This window comes from Bidens hawaiensis, unplaced genomic scaffold (assembly GCF_021521415.1).
Source record: "Bidens hawaiensis isolate Kalapana, Puna unplaced genomic scaffold, B.hawaiensis_p1.1 tig00002153_1, whole genome shotgun sequence".
NCBI classification, from domain to species: Eukaryota; Viridiplantae; Streptophyta; class Magnoliopsida; order Asterales; family Asteraceae; genus Bidens; species Bidens hawaiensis.
The window spans coordinates 1,512,836-1,531,737 of record NW_027491115.1 but is presented as its reverse complement, the minus strand read 5'-3'; the positions used below and the strand labels follow the sequence as shown (position 1 = coordinate 1,531,737).

General features: G+C 38.4%; 3 protein-coding genes across 3 annotated transcripts; all 3 read right to left on the bottom strand.

Moving 5' to 3' along the window:
- Window positions 1-6,936: 6,936 nt before the first annotated feature.
- On the bottom strand, window positions 6,937-7,401 carry LOC143608381 (uncharacterized). The gene has a single exon (XM_077083432.1). The coding sequence runs from the start codon at window positions 7,399-7,401 to the stop codon at window positions 6,937-6,939; it is 465 nt and encodes a 154-aa protein (XP_076939547.1).
- Window positions 7,402-7,735: 334 nt separating this feature from the next.
- LOC143608371 (putative mitochondrial protein AtMg00750) lies at window positions 7,736-8,176 on the bottom strand. The gene has a single exon (XM_077083423.1). The coding sequence runs from the start codon at window positions 8,174-8,176 to the stop codon at window positions 7,736-7,738; it is 441 nt and encodes a 146-aa protein (XP_076939538.1).
- An 8,844-nt stretch (window positions 8,177-17,020) lies between these two features.
- On the bottom strand, window positions 17,021-18,019 carry LOC143608361 (uncharacterized). Its single transcript, XM_077083414.1, has one exon. The coding sequence runs from the start codon at window positions 18,017-18,019 to the stop codon at window positions 17,021-17,023; it is 999 nt and encodes a 332-aa protein (XP_076939529.1).
- Window positions 18,020-18,902: the final 883 nt, after the last annotated feature.

The window sequence follows — 18,902 nt, the reverse complement described above, 5'->3', positions numbered from 1 at the left end:
TCCATTGGATCTTCAGGATAGCCGTTTACCTGAAGACTTCGACTTGATCGGGGCGATAGAAGTTAAAAAAATTTTTGGGAGATGAAATTATTTTTCAAGTCTACTACTTCGTCAGAAGTTCCTTTACTATGTTTAACAGAAAATTGATCCAACCTTGGAAAGTGATAGATATACTGATTCTGTGTGCTTAACTAGTGAAGTTATTAAGCCTAAAAGACTTTAGAACAGTCATTGTATGTCATGGTAGCTTTTTATGGTGCGTAAAAGTAGAAGTGATACTAACTAAATCTCCTCGATTTTACGTGGAAACTCCTTAAGAGTTGTGCATGTTTCCATATATATCTTTCCGAATGATAGGCAGAAAAGCGATTACCCAGTCATACACGAGCCCGTGAGTGTTCTGATTCCCGTGAAGATAGCGTGTCAAGAAACTGCAGTGATCCAGATTCGGGACTTGCAGTTATTTACTACTTTGAAGCTGTGTAAATATTTAAAAAAAAAAAAAAATTTGTGTTATTGAGACATTCTAGAGCTTATAATGTTAATTCTTTTCAATCAAGATGCAAGAAAGACAATGGGAAGAAGACTCTACAGATCGACGTGTACTTACTATTAAATCAGACACTACGGGTCGAGGTCAACTCGGGGTGACTTGGGGAAAGCCAAATACGCTTTGAGAATAGATAGGAGACATCTTAATCTCTGAGGTGTTGACCATTTAAGTTTTGAGCTTAATTGAACCAAACACGTATCACAGAAACGATGAAAACCATTTTAAGTTATTTACCTGCTTACAACCTGTTTCTTTATGTCATAATACAGCTGAACATGGATCTGTGTGACAGTCACTTAATTAGTATGATTCCTGTTCGGATCTTTTCTAAAACGTGGTAGTCCCTGTCGAGACTGAAATTTGATCCCGTGTACTTTATTTCTAAGTTTTATTCCACTTATGTCGTTTTATGATTTTATATCTGGTTACTTGGTCTTGATCGTATCATTTAACTCTTTAAAGGATGTTTTAAAACTTAATTGCAAATTGTTCAAATTATAGGGGTTTGTTTTGTAAAATTTAATATCGGCGAAGTTATCCATAACTTCTCCTGTATAACCCTGACCCTATATAAAGAAGTTTTTGGTCAAACCTCTTCATTATTTTCAAACCCGGCGAACTTATATTCCCAGTAACCCTAAGCGAAGTTATCTCGAATCAAATCTGTGTTAATTTTTCTCAGTTCTAATCCGATTTAAAGGTGTGTAGGGTTGTAGTATCGTATAATCACTGTCATTGATGTTAATCAAAGGTCGTTTCGACCCGATTCGCGACCCCGTTTATTCGAAACCTCAACACCCGATTTTCAAACTTATTTTCACGTGGTCGTAATCATATTAATCGTCTAGATCGTCTCCAAAACATGTGTTTAACAGTCCGCAATCTCCAAATTGACCCAATTCACCTAGTTTGAAAGTCTAACTGTTGCCGATTCATATTCAGGCGAACTTACAGTTTAGGCGAAGTTATTCTTAACTTCGCCTGAGGTTTAACTTCGCCTGACAATTAAATATGTAACAGTATATGAGGCGAAGTTGTGGTTAGGCGAAGTTATCATTAACTTCGCCTGGCCCTTTTTACTTAACATTTATCATGCGAAGTTCAAGTTGAGGCGAAGTTGTTCCCAACTTCGCCCCACCTCTAACTTCGCCTATACAGAATAAATCATAACTTCGCTCTTGGTAACAGGCGAACTTGTGATTTGCCTTGACGTTTCTCTAACTTAGACTGTTTGTGTTGCAGAAATGGCAGCTGTAGCTGGAGCAGGTGGTGCAGGTGGTGATGAAGGTGGAGACAACCAACGACAGTTTTTCCCGGGGCATAACATGTACATCACATTGGACCCGGATGCGAGCGGTGTTGATGATTTCCGCGAGATCATCACGTTTCTACTCCGCTCGCGTATCTTCCACGCTATTACCACAACACTGCCGATATCTTTGCCAAACATAGAAGATTTCTGGCAGACGGTGGAATATGACTGTCGAGTCGAGCCCCTAGTTATGCGTGCAACGGTTAATAATCAGATAGTACAGTTCTCATCTGAATGAGCTGAGGACTAAGAAGCGTAATGATCGAGACGATGATCCCAATGCATCGAAAGGTGCAGGTGGAGAGTTGCCAAGAACTGAATAAGCTCTTGGGACTTCCACATCTCAGGGGGAGTCCACGAGTGCAGCTGGCGGTTCAGGTGATGATGTGGTGGTCGTGGATGCTGAGGAGGTGTATGATGATATTGTAGGTGATGACGATGTGTTACCGGTTGAAGAGATTGAGAAGATTGGGGCAGAGATTGTTATTGATAGTGAGATTGAAGAGGGAGAGATTGTAGAGGAGAATGTTGAGCACGAGATTCCGGAAGTTGATAAGTTAGATATGGGTCAAGATATGGGAAGCGATGAGACGGAATGGGAAGAGCAGCCAAGATGGAAAGAAGGCTACGCTCAGTGGTTCGTAAAGACTAAGAAACCGGCGGTCCCTACTATGTTCAAGAAAAGTTACAACATCAGGGGTTATGCTGAATCGAAAAAGGGGATTATATGCTGGTTATATGATGAGCAGTTGAGGCTCTTTGTGATTAAAAGGTATGATGGGGTTCAGTATTTCAAGAGGCTGTTGAGATCGTTGAATACATTGCCTGAGTGTGAAGTGAAGGACTTAGCCAGGTTGGGGTTGATAAACAGGAGTGATGATAACATGGCTAGAGTCATTGGGAAGATAGTATGGAAGGAAAGTATAAAGGAGAAGAAGTTCGAGCTGTTGAAACCACAGAAAGGAAAGCTCATTGAAGATAAAGACAGAGGAATGAGAGCAGATGGCAAGCCTTGGATGATCATGAAGTATAAGCCGATCCGGTGTCTAAAAGAAGTGCCGATGAAAAAAATGCCCAAGGATGTGCTCAAAGATCTGAAGTGGTGGTATGTTGATTGTGAAACAGCTGAAGCAGTAATGGAGGATGAAGATGAACAAGAGCTGCTGAGAGTGTATGATCCAATGCACTTGGTGAATTTGTCTCAAGCTGATCTGCAGGTGCTGAACGAGAAAAAGATATTTTATATTCCTGCTTGGAAAGAAGAAGCGAAGAAATATCAAAGAGTTGTTTTGGTTTGTGTACGAGAAGGCGTTCATGCTTAAAGATGAAAGATACAAGATTGTTGAGATTACAAGACACGTGCTTGAAGATAGAGATATGAAGCTACTGCCAAGGGGGAGTCTGTTGGTACATGATGTCAGTAGTTCAGTGTCTAGTGTCTGTAATCGAGTTAGTTGGATTTGTATTTTGTATTAAGCGAAGTTAGCTCACAAGTTCGCTGATATAGGCGAACTTGTGGAATAAGCGAAGTTAGTGACAACTTCGCCTAAACATGTTAGGCGAAGTTGTCGACTGTTAAATAGGCTAGGTTACGGCAGAAGTTGTTAACGAGTTATCATTAGTTTACGAGTTGTTCAGAGCTTGTGTAATCGGTGATCAGTGAATCACGTGTTTCCAGTTGCAATACAACGTGTCTTTGTTTATTGTAACGTGTGTTTGATCGTGTTAACGTGTATCGTCTTCTACGCTCGTATCGTCTTACGTAGGGATTCCGCACCTACGTAGAACGAGATATTCCGTGTAGATCCGGCTGGGAACCTACAATATATATAGTCTTTTGTTCTTGAAAATACTAGTATACCTTCATGTTTAAAGATTCAAACTTATATGAAAGTTCATAAGTTTAAGATGTCCATAGTTTATATATAAAAAAAAATTCATAGCGTGCTGTAAGCATGCATTAGTATTTGAAATAAGAATATTAACATATGCTTGTATAAGTCATTAACAAAATCATATTTTTCACCAACACTTTGTAAGTTTTTATGAATAATATTACAGTCTTCCTACAAAACAAGTTTATTAATGTGACTATTTCATCCTTTAACATATGATTATTCAAAGCTACTATTTGGGTGATAATTTTTAAGCATAACAACCTTGAAACTTATATAAAAATAGGATTAGGGATGTTAACACTTACTTAGTAAGCTAAGATGGTTAAAAAAGATGAAGAGTAAGACGTTGATCTTGTAACACTTGTATCACCAACTTGGATCCTCATGAATTTTCTTAATATTGAAGAGCTAGGTCCGTGTTTGGATGTGTATGGAAGTGTGGTTCGGCCAATTGAAGGGCCGAAGAAGGGAGTGAGTGGAGGTGTTTAAGTAAGATATTGGTTGTGGTGTGATTGTGTAAGTTTGAAGCAATATATGTTGAAAGTATGGTTCTGACTTCTAAGTATGGCATGTGTTGGAAACAATAGTCCAAGTTTTCATTTGAGTGGTCTAGAAAGGTCATGGTGCATGAGTGGAGCTGGTGATTGTACGTCCCATTTGTTTGTTTTTGTTGATTTTCTTTTTATTGTAATAATTAGTATCATTATTATTATTTAATGCTATAAACTATTGTAGACAATAAGAGTGGGTTAGCGTTCAAGCCAAAATAAAATAGTTATGGGGGCTTTAATGCTAATTAATGGCATTTAGATCTCACCTTCACATATAAAAAGTTGGTTACTTTAGAAGTGGAAATACAAGCTTAGTAGTTAGTAGTATATAGTATGTGTATAAGTATTTGTGTATCACTCAAGTTTACATAAATATATACATAGGTACTTGTAAATGCCATTTTGCTGGAGGTAATCTTTTAAGATTAAGATACGTGTATTTTGAACGTAGATGTTACTTTAATCTAGTATCAAAATATACAAATAATAATCTACATATTATTCCTTTGTTTAATACTCTTCTAGAAATACTTATTTTTGCCAAACGTTTGTGCGTGTGGGAAGGAGTAATACGTGACCGAATTCTCTAGTGATTACCAATACAAAACATATGTCAATGTCAAATTTTAGATGCACATGATAACCTAATAACTCATAATCAAGCTTATCATGAATCTTTCGATGTAATTATTATTTAAAGTCTTATGGTCAATAACCTTTTTCTTACGGGGTGTCACATTTCCTGATGGTTCGGTTCACCGGTTTAGCTCGTTTTCGCTCATTTTTCGCCCTCTTTTCACCACAATTGAAACCCGGAACTTAAAATATAAAAAGATGTTAGTAGTATACAAATCTTGCTAGAAACCGAACAAAACTAATGAAATAATAAATAAAATGTACACGGGATTAATGTATATTAAACGTTATATCAAATATCCCCACACTTATTCGTTTTTCGTCCCTGAAAAAGTCTCATTGCAATGGGATCAGAATCGGAGAAATACAGTCTTAAGAACATATAGGTTATATTAATTAATTACAGAAAACACAAAAATCACGATTGCCGATATTGTTGTCCACTTAAACCTAACCGCCGACAGATCAGACCTCTAATCATGTTAAGCATTAAGTTCAAGTTAACACTCAGTCTAAGGGTCTCACACCTAGAATCACAAATCCACCTAATTTGTTTCAGGCATGTCAAAGAAAAGAGAAAACCATAAAGATTTTATTCTACCATTGCACCCTAAAAACTTGTAACTATTAAAATTTAACTTCATAAATAAATACTTGAATTACTTTGAGCAATTTTATATTTTAACATAATTTAGACCTCACCCATGGATGTTCTCGTCGCGGTTGCTAGCCTAGTGAGAAGCATGTAAGCTGTTGGTAATTACTCATGCACGTTCTTTTAATCCTCACCCAGAGGCCTATCAGTCAAGTTGCCAACTCGAAAGAAAACACATATCCCAGAGGGATATTTATTTATTTATTTATTATCGATCCTCATCCATAGATGTCATATCTAAGTCACTATCCCAGAGGGAGACACATTAAATTATTGGATCATTTTCAACTTTTTATATATTTAATTTTATATGCTCATTTCTTATGTATATGAAATCAAATTTTAAGATTTACAAGGCTTTAACTTACACTGGTGCTTAAACATTACCATAGACGTTTCAGTTTTTCTATTTTCCTAAGATGAGAACCCACAAGACTTAATGATTTAATTATAGGTATATTTATTACATTCTCAAAAGCCTTTTACTATCAGCTGGGCCCACCGACACATACCAAATTAAGTGCGGTCATGTTTTTATTATATCTTATTATTAGTAGTTTGAAAAACCGATTCCCAATAAGTATCCTCATCTCCCATTTATGTGCAAAAAGAAACAAAATCAGGGACATTTTTCAAAACCTTTTTTTTAATTATATAAAGATAACAAAACAAATTAAAGACATGTGTTCCTATCCCCACACTTAAAATTTGCATTGTCCCCAATGCAGGAACGGAAACACGACTCAAAAATTCAAAAAAAAAAATAAAACCTAAAAATACGAAAATAAATAAGAACAAAACAAAGAAAAAATTTTAAAAACTAAAAACATAAAAACAAAGTCAAAAGGAAAAGACATAGCTGGTAATATGCGTATGAAGTATGACGCTAAAGTCTTCTTCCAAAGCTGCCCTCTAACTCCAAACGTGCTCAACAACCAGTATCTCCTTTCTCTCATACACAAACGGAAGCGGCAACAATACAAAAAATATTTAAAAATTCATCTTATCAACTTGATAGATATTAATCATTCAAAGTATGTAACCAAACCAACCAACCCGTCAATATAACATGAATAAAAACAACAAATAAATAAGTATAAAAGTATACGGCTCCTGCTGCTCCATCCCCACACTTTAATGTTTCATTATACTTCAAGAGGATTGTCTATCACACACTCTCTTCCTTCAAAACTTTCAAAACTTAAAAATAAATAAAAACTACAAAAAACTACGTTAGTGACTCAAGGAAAAATAAAAATAAAATATAAATAATAGGAAAGAATGTACAAACTCTACACTTGAGTTTTCACTCAAGAATCACGTATGACAAATCAGTGCGATGGATCGAGAGGAGTTTTTTGCATCTCGATTGATTTCTCCGGTCCTCCAAGATAGTGCTTTAAGCGATGACCGTTCACCTTCCAAGATGTTCCATTGTCCGGATTCTCCAACTCCACCACTCCATACGGGAAAATTTCATTCACCAAGTACGGTCCCGTCCACTTCGATCTCAACTTTCCTGGAAACAACTTCAAACGAGAGTTAAATAATAATACCTTATCACCTTTCTCGAACTCCTTGATGCTTTTCAAACGTCGATCGTGTACAGTTTTCGTCTTTTCTTTGATGTTCAACGATCGAAAATATGTTGCATCTTGAAGCTCTTCCAACTCATGAAACTGAAAGTACCTTTTCCTCGCGGCCTTGGTAAGATCGATGTTAACCGTCTTCAACGCCCAGTATGCACGATGCTCCAATTCAACCGGAAGACGACAAGACTTACCATAAACAAGCATTAACGATGTAGTACCCAACGGAGTCTTGTATGCGGTTCGGAATGCCCACAATGCATCATCTAACTTCTCCGACCAATCTTTTCGACTTGCCCCCAACCGTCTTTTCCAAAATCCTCTTCACCCCTCGATTTGCATTCTCGACTTGACCATTCGTTTGAGGGTGATGGGCGGTAGAGGTACGATGAGTAACCCCATACTGAGCCAATGCTTTCTCCATGACGGTATTACAAAAATGGGTGCCCCGATCACTAATAATAGCTCTCGGAGTATCGAAACGAGTAAACAACTTCTTAAGAAACCTCACAACAACTCGTGCATCATTAGTAGCTAACGCCTATGCTTCTACCGACTTCGACACATAATCAATAGCCACCAAAATATACTTATTACCGTTCGACGTGGGAAATGGTCCCATGAAGTCGATGCCCCACACATCAAATATTTCAAGAATTTTTATGGGATTTGGAGGCATCTCATTCTTGGAAGAAATATTACATGTTCTTTGGCACGCATCACAAAGCTTCACAAACTCTTCAGCATCTTTAATAACCGTCGGCCAATAGAACCCACTATCAAACACCTTCTGTGTGGTACCATGTGCATCATGATGACCTCCAGTCAACCCTTCATGAACATGCTTGAGAATATCCCAATCTTCCTCTTTCATCACACATCTCCTCATAATCTGATGACCACCAATCTTGAACAAGAACGGGTCATCCCACACATACCTATTTACATCCCGGAAGAACTTCCTCTTTTGTTGCGTAGTCATACCCTCTAACAAAATATTTTTAGCCAAATAATTTGCAAAATCAGTGAACCACGTATTGGGTTTTAACAAGATTATCAAAGTGATAAAATCCCAATTTTACCAAAAACGCAGCGGAAATAAGTTTTAATCTTGTTAATTTCATATGTATAAAACCTATTTTACACATGCAAAACCCAAGCCCGGATCCAAATACGAAATACACACTATCAAACACATGCATGTCACAATAAGTACATGCATGTTACAGCTACCTTTCAAATCCAATGAAGAGGAAGGAGATGATGATGAAGAAGGCAAGAACTTGAATATGAAGCTCCTCAAGCTAGCATACCCCAAGCATTCCAACAAACACCACTTGTAGCTAGGATTTCCACACTTGTATCTTCTCCTTGTTTCCTTTTTCCTTGGCCGTCCAAAGAGAGGAAGAGAAGAACGGGGTGTAGAGGATATTTCCTCTAGTGTACTTGTTCTTACTCTTGCCCTTCAAGAGAGAAAAAGAAAGAGAGGAGTAAACCTTCTCTTTTTGTGTTGTGTGTTATGTTAAGAGAAAAATAAGAAAGATAGAATTTTAATTCTTTCAAAATGGCACCACCCAAAGGGTCCAATGAGCATTCTTGTATGTCTCCAATAGAGAATGTTTATTAATAATATCAGAAGAGGGGGAGAGGGGGGGGGGGCGGCCACCCTCCTTCCTTTCTTGATTTTATTATTTAACCTTTCCATAAATATGTTGTGTTATAAAACTTGTATTGTGTTATAACTTGTATTGTATCAAACACAACAATAACACATTATAGGTACCATGCTCAATATATTGTTACTTAACCATCTTAAGTAACAATATGAAATGCTTTCTCTCAAAGTATAAATCAACCATATGATTTATTTATTTCACAAGTACGTTGTATCTTGAAACCCCTTTCTAAATAACTCAAGTGGTAATATTTATTTGTAATGATCATATCATATTTAAACATATATTATAGGTGTTTGTCTAGCTTGTTATTGGGTATGACCCGACTTGGATCATGACGTACTAGCCACATCAATAAAAATACGTGTCTTGGGCATAACGAGTCCAAGACCCAATATGTATCACCTTGTATCAGACCTGATCTTAGCCTTATGTACTGTCATGTTTCAGAGCAGCGAAAAACTAAGTTAAAGTATAATACTTGGTGAATATCAAGACCTAATATGTATCTCAGGTCGGAGGATACTATGATATTCGCCTTTACTCAAATTTACTTATGATCAATGACAAGGATTCCATGTAGTAACATTTGAGAGCGGGTCAGTCCAATATTTATAATCCATAAATATCTATAAACCTTGGCAGCAACCCTTGCTCTATATTCATATCCCATGAATATCCACCAATCCAAGTTCATAATAGTCTTACCTTCATAATTGTTCCCACAAATATGAGCGACTACGGACATTTAGAATAAATAACTTATTCACGGATTTAAACATGCTAAAATGGAACATAACTCAAAATGTCATAATCATAAACCATAATCATATGAATGAGTCAAAATAACAATTGTTCCGATATCCAAATACAAAATTTGATCATATCCAATCACTAGAATATCGAAGTTCTAAGGCACAAGTGTGACCCTCATGCTTTGGCCTTTCAAGGAGCTTCGTGAGTGGATCCGCAATGTTTTGATCGGTGTGAACTTTGGACATTGAGACCTACTCAGTATCGTTCCTCTTTGAATAGGTACCAAACCTTTCTTAGAGTTCTCCATCTTGAACCTCTTCAAGATTTTGTCAATGTATGCACTTTGGTTTAAACCTATCAACCGCCTTGATCTATCCCTATAGATCTTTATTCCCAAAATATAGGCGGCTTCACCAAGATCCTTGATAGAAAATAACTTCCAAGCCATGCTTTTACCCCCTCCATGGTTGGAATGTCATTCCCAAATAGTAGTATGTCATCAACATACAATACTAAGAAGGTAATGATGCTCCCACTAGCTTTCTTATACACATAAGCTTCATCACCATTCTTTATGAATCCAAATTTCTTAATTTCTTCATCAAATCGGTGATTCCAACTTCTAGATGCTTGTTTCAATCCATAGATTGATTTCTTTAACTTGCATACTTTGTTAGGATGTTGTGGAACGACAAAATCTTCGGGTTGAACCGTATAGACATATTCCTCAAGATGCCCATTTAGGAAAGCGATTTTGAAATCCATTTGCCATATCTCATAGTCATAATGTGCGGCTATGACAACAATATCCTAATAGATTTTAGCATTGCTACAGGAGAAAAAGTTTCATCATAGTCAACCCCTTGAGTTTGAGTGAAACCTTTTGCTACAAGTCTAGCTTTATAAGTATCCAAGTTTCCATGCATATCAGTTTTCTTCTTGAAAACCTACTTACTTCCAACCGGTTTGGAATTAAGAGGTGGTACAACCAAATCCGATACTTGGTTGTCATGCATGGATTGCATCTCAACGTTCATAGCCTCAAGCCATTTGTCACAATCGGATTGTGACATTGCATCACGGTATGTGGTGGGTTCATCCGAATCTACCACATAGCACCCATCCATGAAAAATCCAAAATTTTTTTTGGTGGATGACTAATCCTACCGGATTTGCGAACGTTTTGTGTGTCTTGATCAACCATTTGATCATTCTCAACAACCTCTTGTTGAGTGCTAGTTTCAACCAAATGTGTATCGGCATGTGGTTCTCGATCCTCCTCGAGTTCCACCGTTTTACTAGTACCTTCCATAAGGAAATTAGTTTCCATGAACTCGGCCTTTCGAGCAATGAACACCTTTTGTTCGGTTGGATTGTAGAAATAATATCCCATAAAGTCCTTGGGATATCCTACAAAGAAACACTTAGTGGTTCGAATTTTAAGTTTGTTTTGGGTGTTGTTTTTGACATAAGCCTCACAACCTCATACCTTTAAATATGACAATGATGGAACCCTTCCATTCCATATTTCAAAAGTTGTTTTGTCCACTTTCTTGGTTGGGGCCATATTTAGAATACGGGCCACGGAGAGCAAAGCGAAACCCCAAAATGATAAAGGCAATGTGCTTCTAGCCATCATAGATCGAACCATATCCAATAGAGTTTGATTCCTCCTTTCGGACACACCATTATGTTGTGGTGTTCCGGGTGGAGTAAGTTGTGAGATGATCCCATAACTCCTACGATGATCTCGGAAAGCATCACTTAGGTATTTACCTCCTCTATCTGAACGAAGTATTTTGATGGTTTTATCGAGTTGATTTTGTACTTCATTTTGGAAGACTTTGAACATTTCAAAGGCTTCATCTTTGTATCTTAACAAGTGCACATACCCATAACGACCATAATCGTCGATAAAACTAATGAAGTATCTTTCACTATTCCTTGTCATTGCCTTAAAGGGACCACATACATCCGAATGTATGATACCCAATAAGTCTTTTACCCCTTCATTTGTTCCACTAAAGGGGTCCTCGGTCACTTTCCCAAGTAAACAAGACTCACACTTATCAAATGAATCATCTTCACTTGATTCCAAAAGACCATTCTTTTGAAGTGTATGTATGCGATCTTTGTTTATGTGACCAAGGTGACAATGCCAAAGATAAGTCTTACTCAAATCCATTTTGAGTTTCTTGGTGCTTGATTGGTACAACATATTATCATAGGATGTGTTATCATGAACTAATTCATAAATGCCATTAGACGGCATTGCTTTAAAATAAAAGACATCCTTCATGAAAACACAAATACCATTGTCCATAAACTTAAAATCATAACCATATTGTCTTAACAAAGAAACAGAGATAATGTTCCTAGTCAAATTAAGAGCATACAAAATATCTTTCAAAATAACTTCCAAACCATTTGGAAGGTTCAATGTGTAGTCTCCTCGATCTTCGACAACAACCTTTGCTCCGTTGCCCATGAAGAGACTAATATCTCCTTTCTTGAATCCTTCATTTCCCTTGAACCCCTGCAATGAATTGCAAATATGAGTTCCACATCCGGTATCCAATACCCATGTGTTAGAGGAAATTAGACTAAGATCAATATGAATCATGAAAGTTGTACCCGAGGATTGCCCTGCATCCCTCTTAGTTTTCAACTTTTTGAGATAGGTTGGACAATTCCTCATCCAATGCCCTATCTCCGCACATCCAAAGCACGGATCCTCCGAGCTAACCTTTAGCTTCTTTGGTTTGGGTGGTTCCACTTTAGCCTTTCCCTTGAACTTTCCCTTGATTTGTCCCTTACCTTGGGCAACCTTAGCCTTGGGTTCCGGATGATGCCATTTCTTATTGCCTCCCTCATTGATCGTGAGAACGGGTAAAACCTTTTTACCCATTCTCGTTTCGGCCGTCTTAAGCATTGTGTGAAGCTCACCAATGCTCTTGTCCCATCCATTCATGTTATAATTCATAACAAATTTCTTAAACCTTTTATTTAGGCCATTTAGGATCAAATCCGTGGCTAACTCATTTGAGACGCGACAATTAATGCTCTCGAGACGATCAATGTGGCTTTTCATCTTAAGTACATAAGATGAGAGCGATTGGGTTTCCTCCATACGACATGCATGAAGCGCTCGAACCGTTTCGAAGCGTTCCACCCTAGCTTGTGTAAGGAACATTTCTTTAAGTTGGGTGATCATGTCGTATGCCCCATGAAGTTCAAAATCCTTTTGAATCTCGGGAATCATAGTTCCGAACATGAGGCAAGAAACTTGCACCAAATCCTCATTGTGCTTAACCCAATTGTTATGGTCTTCGGCATCGTCAATGCTAGGTTCATCGGGAATAGGATCTTCTAATACGTTGTATTTCTTTTCTTGCTTGAGAACGATTCTCAAGTTTCGATACCAATCCATAAAGTTGGTATAGTTTATACCATCCTTATCGAGAATAGATCTTAGTGATAGGTTGTTAACGGGTGGTATAATACCGTTAGGTGGATTGTTGATTGCGGCCATCTACAAATATAACAAAGCTCAATTTTAGTATTTTCGACATCAATTATTTTAATCGTTAATACCCTTTTATGTCTCCAAGACAATTAATGATTAAAATCTAGAACCCAACCCTACATTCAAATAGTAGTTAGGTGACCTTTATCCAACTATTTAAATTAACAAGGTAGTCAACGTTTGACGATTGCAACCTTTGTAGCTTCTAGTTTTATGGGATCGGTTAAGCATCTCATGCTTAGTTGGCATGTTTAATCCCATCAACACCATTGTACGCCATGCTTCGGTGACCCTATTCACATGGTTTCCAATTTAAGTCGTCCTACTTACACACACGTGTGAGTTTACACATACAAGTGGTTTGGTGACCTTTATCCCACAAATATGGCAAACCCACCTCAACTCACAAGTTTCCTCTAATGCGGTTAGGTGACCTTTATCCCACACCAAGTTCCAAGTGATTCAAGTGTCGTATAAAAGGATGGTGTTCAACTTATTTTATAAAAGGGATTTTAGTTTTCTAAATTCTAGATTGGAAAACTTTTTATGTACCTTTCATTTGCATGCATTCAAATGTATGGTACCTAGTTGAAAAACCCATTTTCAAAGTTCCTATTAATAAAAGCCATTTTATTATGAAATCATTAGCCTTTAATAAAACCCATTTTTATAAGGAACAAAGTTTATGCTAGTTGTTGATTTAAGTTGTTTAGCAAACCACATTGCAATAACACAAACAAAAGTAAATCAACCATGCAAGCATAAAACATACACAACCATAAGTTCATAACCATAGCCTCCTAATGCTGACCACACTTGTTGACCGAAGACAAGTGTGTCAAAAAGTCTCCCCTAAGGGACCCAAAAGGACATGAGCTTGTGTCGGTGAACTCCCACTTGATCCCGCATCCAAATGCTCCAAGTGTTCACCCCCGTGTTGTGGTCTCCATCATTTTATTTGGGCTTTCTTCATTTGCATCTTCTTTTACAAAAATATATCCTAATACATTTTTCTCTAGTAAAAGAAATGCATCTAATCTACTTATTATTACAAACCAAATGAATGAATAAATAGATTACAAACCCAAATAAATATTACAACCATATCGAATGAACAAACAACCATTTGAATGAACAAACATTCAACCAAACACAAGGCCATGGCTAGGTTATGAACATTTATTACACATCCAAATATGTAATAACACAATGACCCAAAAATGGTACCCCTTGACCCTTGAAACTTTTGGCCAAAACAAACAAAAACCGAAAGTTCCGGGTTTTGTCCAAACAACACAATCAATCATCCAAATGACTTAGTTTTTTCAAGATTACCACATGCATGTAAAGTATAACCTTGGAAAACCATGGGGTAACCAAAACCCCCAAAATTTTCGGCCATATGGTAAAACCCCACCATAAACCCGTAAATTTTTGGGTCTAATGAAGCATGCATCCGTATAAGCGGTTCTTGATGCCATTGTTGGGTTTTAAAAAGATTATCAAAGTGATAAAATCCCAATTTTACCAAAAACGCAGCGGAAATAAGTTTTAAATCTTGTTAATTGTATTTGTATAAAACCTATTTTACACATGCAAAACCCAAGCCCGGATCCAAATACGAAATACACACTATCAAACACATGCATGTCACAATAAGTACATGCATGTTAAAGCTACCTTTCAAATCCAAGGAAGAGGAAGGAGATGATGATGAAGAAGGCAAGGACTTGAATATGAAGCTCCTCAAGCTAGCATACCTCAAGCATTCCAACAAACACCACTTGTAGCTAGGATTTCCACACTTGTATCTTCTCCTTGTTTCCTTTTTCCTTGGCCGTCCAAAGAGAGGAAGAGAAGAACGGGGTGTAGAGGATAATTCCTCTAGGGTACTTGTTCTTACTCTTGCCTTTCAAGAGAGAAAAAGAAAGAGAGGAGTAAACCTTCTCTTTTTATGTTGTGTGTTATGTTAAGAGAAAAATAAGAAAGATAGAATTTTAAGTCTTTCAAAATGGTACCACCGAAAGGGTCCAATGATCATTCTTGCATGTCTCCACTAGAGAATGTTTATTAATAAAATAAGAAGAGGGGGAGAGGGGGGGGGGGGCGGCCACCCTCCTTCCTTTCTTGATTTTATTATTTAACCTTTCCATAAATGTGTTGTGTTATAAAACTTGTATTGTGTCGTAACTTGTATTGTGTTAAACACAACAATAACACATTATAGGTACCATGCTTAATATATTGTTACTTAACCATATTAAGTAACAATTTGAAATGCTTTCTCTCAAAGTATAAATCAACCATATGATTATTTATTTCACAAGTACGTTGTATTTAGAAACCCCTTTCTAAATAACTCAAGTGTTAATATTTATTTGTAATGATCATATCATATATAAACAAATATTATAGGTGTTTGTCTAGTTTGTTATTGGGTATGAACCGACTTGGATCATGACGTACTAGCCACATCACTAAAAATATGTGTCTTGGGTATAACGAGTCCAACACCATGGCATACCTTGCTTCTCGGCCGCAACAAAATCGATCGACTCATGAGGGAATGCATCTCCAATCTCCTCCTCACGCAACTATTCTCTCATCGGGTCCTCTAAACGGGATAGATGATCGGCCGCTACGTTTTCCGCACCCTTCTTATCTTTGATCTCGATGTCAAACTCGGAAAGTAGAAGAATCCACCGTATAAGACAAGGCTTCGCGTCTTTCTTCTGAAAGAGAAAACGTAAAGCTGCATTATTGGTACACACGGTGGTCTTGGAAAGCACGAGATACGAGCAGAACTTGTCAAATGCAAACACAACGGCTAAAAGTTCCTTCTCTGTGGTGGTGTAGTTCTCTTGGGCATCGTTCAAAGTCTTGCTAGCATAATAAATGGGGTGAAAATTTTTATGTCGTCTTTGCCCCAAAACCGCTCCAACCGCATAATCGCTAGCATCGCACATGAGCTCAAACGGCAAGCTCTAATCGGGAGAACAAAGAATGGGAGCACATACGAGTTTCTCTTTCAAATACGTGAACGCCTTCACACACTCATCATCAGAAACAAACAGCAAATCTTTCTCAAGGAGTCGGGTCATCGGGCGGGTGATTTTTGAAAAGTCTTTGAAAAACTGTCGAATGAACCCTGCATGACCCAAGAAACTCCTAATCGCCTTCACATTCGTTGGTGGAGGAAGTCTATTTATAGTATCAATCTTCGCCCAATCCACCTCAATACCGTCTCTTGAGATCTTATGTCCCAGCACGATCTCCTCCATCACCATAAAATGGCATTTCTACCAATTTAACATCAACTTCGGTTCAATACACCTCTTCAACATCTTTTCAAGATTAGCCAAACATTGATCGAAAGAATTACCCTAAACCGAAAAATCGTCCATAAACACCTCCATGGACGTCTCTATCATATCCTGAAAGATGGCCACCATACAACGCCACAAGGTAGCCGGAGCGTTACGTAGTCCAAACGACATGCGACGGTACGCAAACGTGCCATAGGGACATGTAAAATTCGTCTTCTCTTGGTCTTCCGGTGCAATGGGGATTTAAAAATATCGCGAAAAACCGTCAAGAAAACAATAAAACTGCTTACCTGCCAAACGCTCCAACATCTGATAAATAAACGGAAACGAGAAGTGGTCCTTCCGGGTGGCATCATTCAATCGCCGATAATCAATACAAACTCGCCAACCGGTAATCGTACATGAAGGGATAAGCACATTCTTCTCGTTCATCACTACGGTCATACCTCCTTTCTTCGGATCAACTTGGGTTAGGCTCACCCATGGAGAATCGGAAATCGGGTAGATCATCCCGGCATCCATCAACTTCAATACCTCCTTCTTCACAACTTCTTGCATATTCGGATTAAGACGCCTTTGTGGTTGCACCACCGTTTGTACTCATCCTCCATTAGAATCCGGTGTGTGAAATAAGCAGGGCTGATACCCTGAATATGGGAAAGTCTCCAGGCAATCGCCCCTTTATGCAACTTCAACACGTCTATCAACTTTAACTTTTCTTCCTCCATCAAGTTGGATGACACAATAACGGGCAAGTTCGAGCCCTCATCTAGATACGCATACTCCAAGTGTGACGGGAGTACTTTCAACTCCAGTGGGGCGGGTTTCTCCACAAAACTTGCCTCACTTTCACAAATGATCTCATTCACCTCTATCATCTTTGGCAGCCACAAAATCTCATTCGACTCATCACAAACCTCATCGTTCTCACACGACTCATCTTCACCCAAACCATCACAATCAACCAAACCATTACTTCCCACGATATCCGTACCATAAATATAAACAAAGCATCTATCCATACCTGAAACAAAAGAGTTAATAAAATAAACCGAGTGGCATGGACCACTGAAATCATCTTGGTCACCCGGATACCTCATTGATCTTGCGACATCATAAGTAACATTCTCATCACCAACCCGAAGCGTGATCTTCTCATCATACATATCGATAAGCGCCTTTGCGGTTCGTAAGAATGGACGACCAAGAATGATGGGGACCTTCTCGTCGGCGTCCATGTCTAGCACCACAAAATCCACCGGGAACACAAACTTATCAACCTTCACTAGCAAATTCTCAATAATACCTTGCGGATATTTAACCGAACGATCGGCCAACGATAAGGACATGCGAGTCGGTGTAAGCTCGCCTAACTCCAACTTCTCGTACAAAGAGTACGGCATCAAATTTATACCGGCACCCAAATCCACCAATGCATGGCTCATTGCATCACTACCAAACAAACACTGAATCGTATACACACCCGGATCTGACAACTTCTCGGGTACGCAGTTCAACACTACCGCCGAACAATCTCCCATAAGGGGAATCGATGAAACCTCCCCTAACCTATCCTTCCTCTTACAGATCCTTCAAAAACTTCACGTATTTCGGCATGTGTTGGAGGGCTTCAATGAACGAGAGATTTATCTTCAACTGTCGGAACATGTCAAGAAAGTACCCATACTCCCGTGTATATTTCTGATGTTTTAAGCGAGCTGGATATGGGACACGAGAGTGATCAATCACAGGTGATGGCCGGATTTCCACCAGCTTCTTCTCCACTGGCGGTGCAACTGGTACGGTGTTCTGCACTTTGCCCGGCACTTCCATCTCGATCTCTTCATCCATCACCTCCTCTTCTTCAGCTTCAACCTCTCCTCTTTTTATCTCGGGACCCAAAACGCCGCCGCTACGAGTAGAAATCGCCTTTAGTTGAGCGGCCGGATTTTGTTGAGTAGAACCAGAAAACTGTCCCGGGGGTCTCTCATCCAATCGTCGAACAATATCACCAATGGACCTTTGCATCTCGAGTATAGCCGATTGTTGATTCTTGAAAAGCATATCATGATCGGCAAGGGTCTTTTGAGAAACTTGATCTCCAGTAACAATTTGCTGCATCAACTCATCCAACTTCTTACTCAGATCTGGCCCATTATTCGAACTTTGACCATTAGAACCTCCATTGTCATATTGACCTTGATTTCGGTTATAGGGAGCTTGGAAACCAGGTGGCCCACCGGCCGGTCGCCAACTCGAGTTACTTTGCCCTTGATTCTGGTTCTGATTTTTGTAGTTATTCAAGTTCTGATTATTATTGTAAGCATTAGGGAACCTGTTTTGACCAGCCACAAAATCAACATCTTGATTGTTCATAAACGGACACTCCAGCGTACCATGACCACCCCTACACATCTCACACTT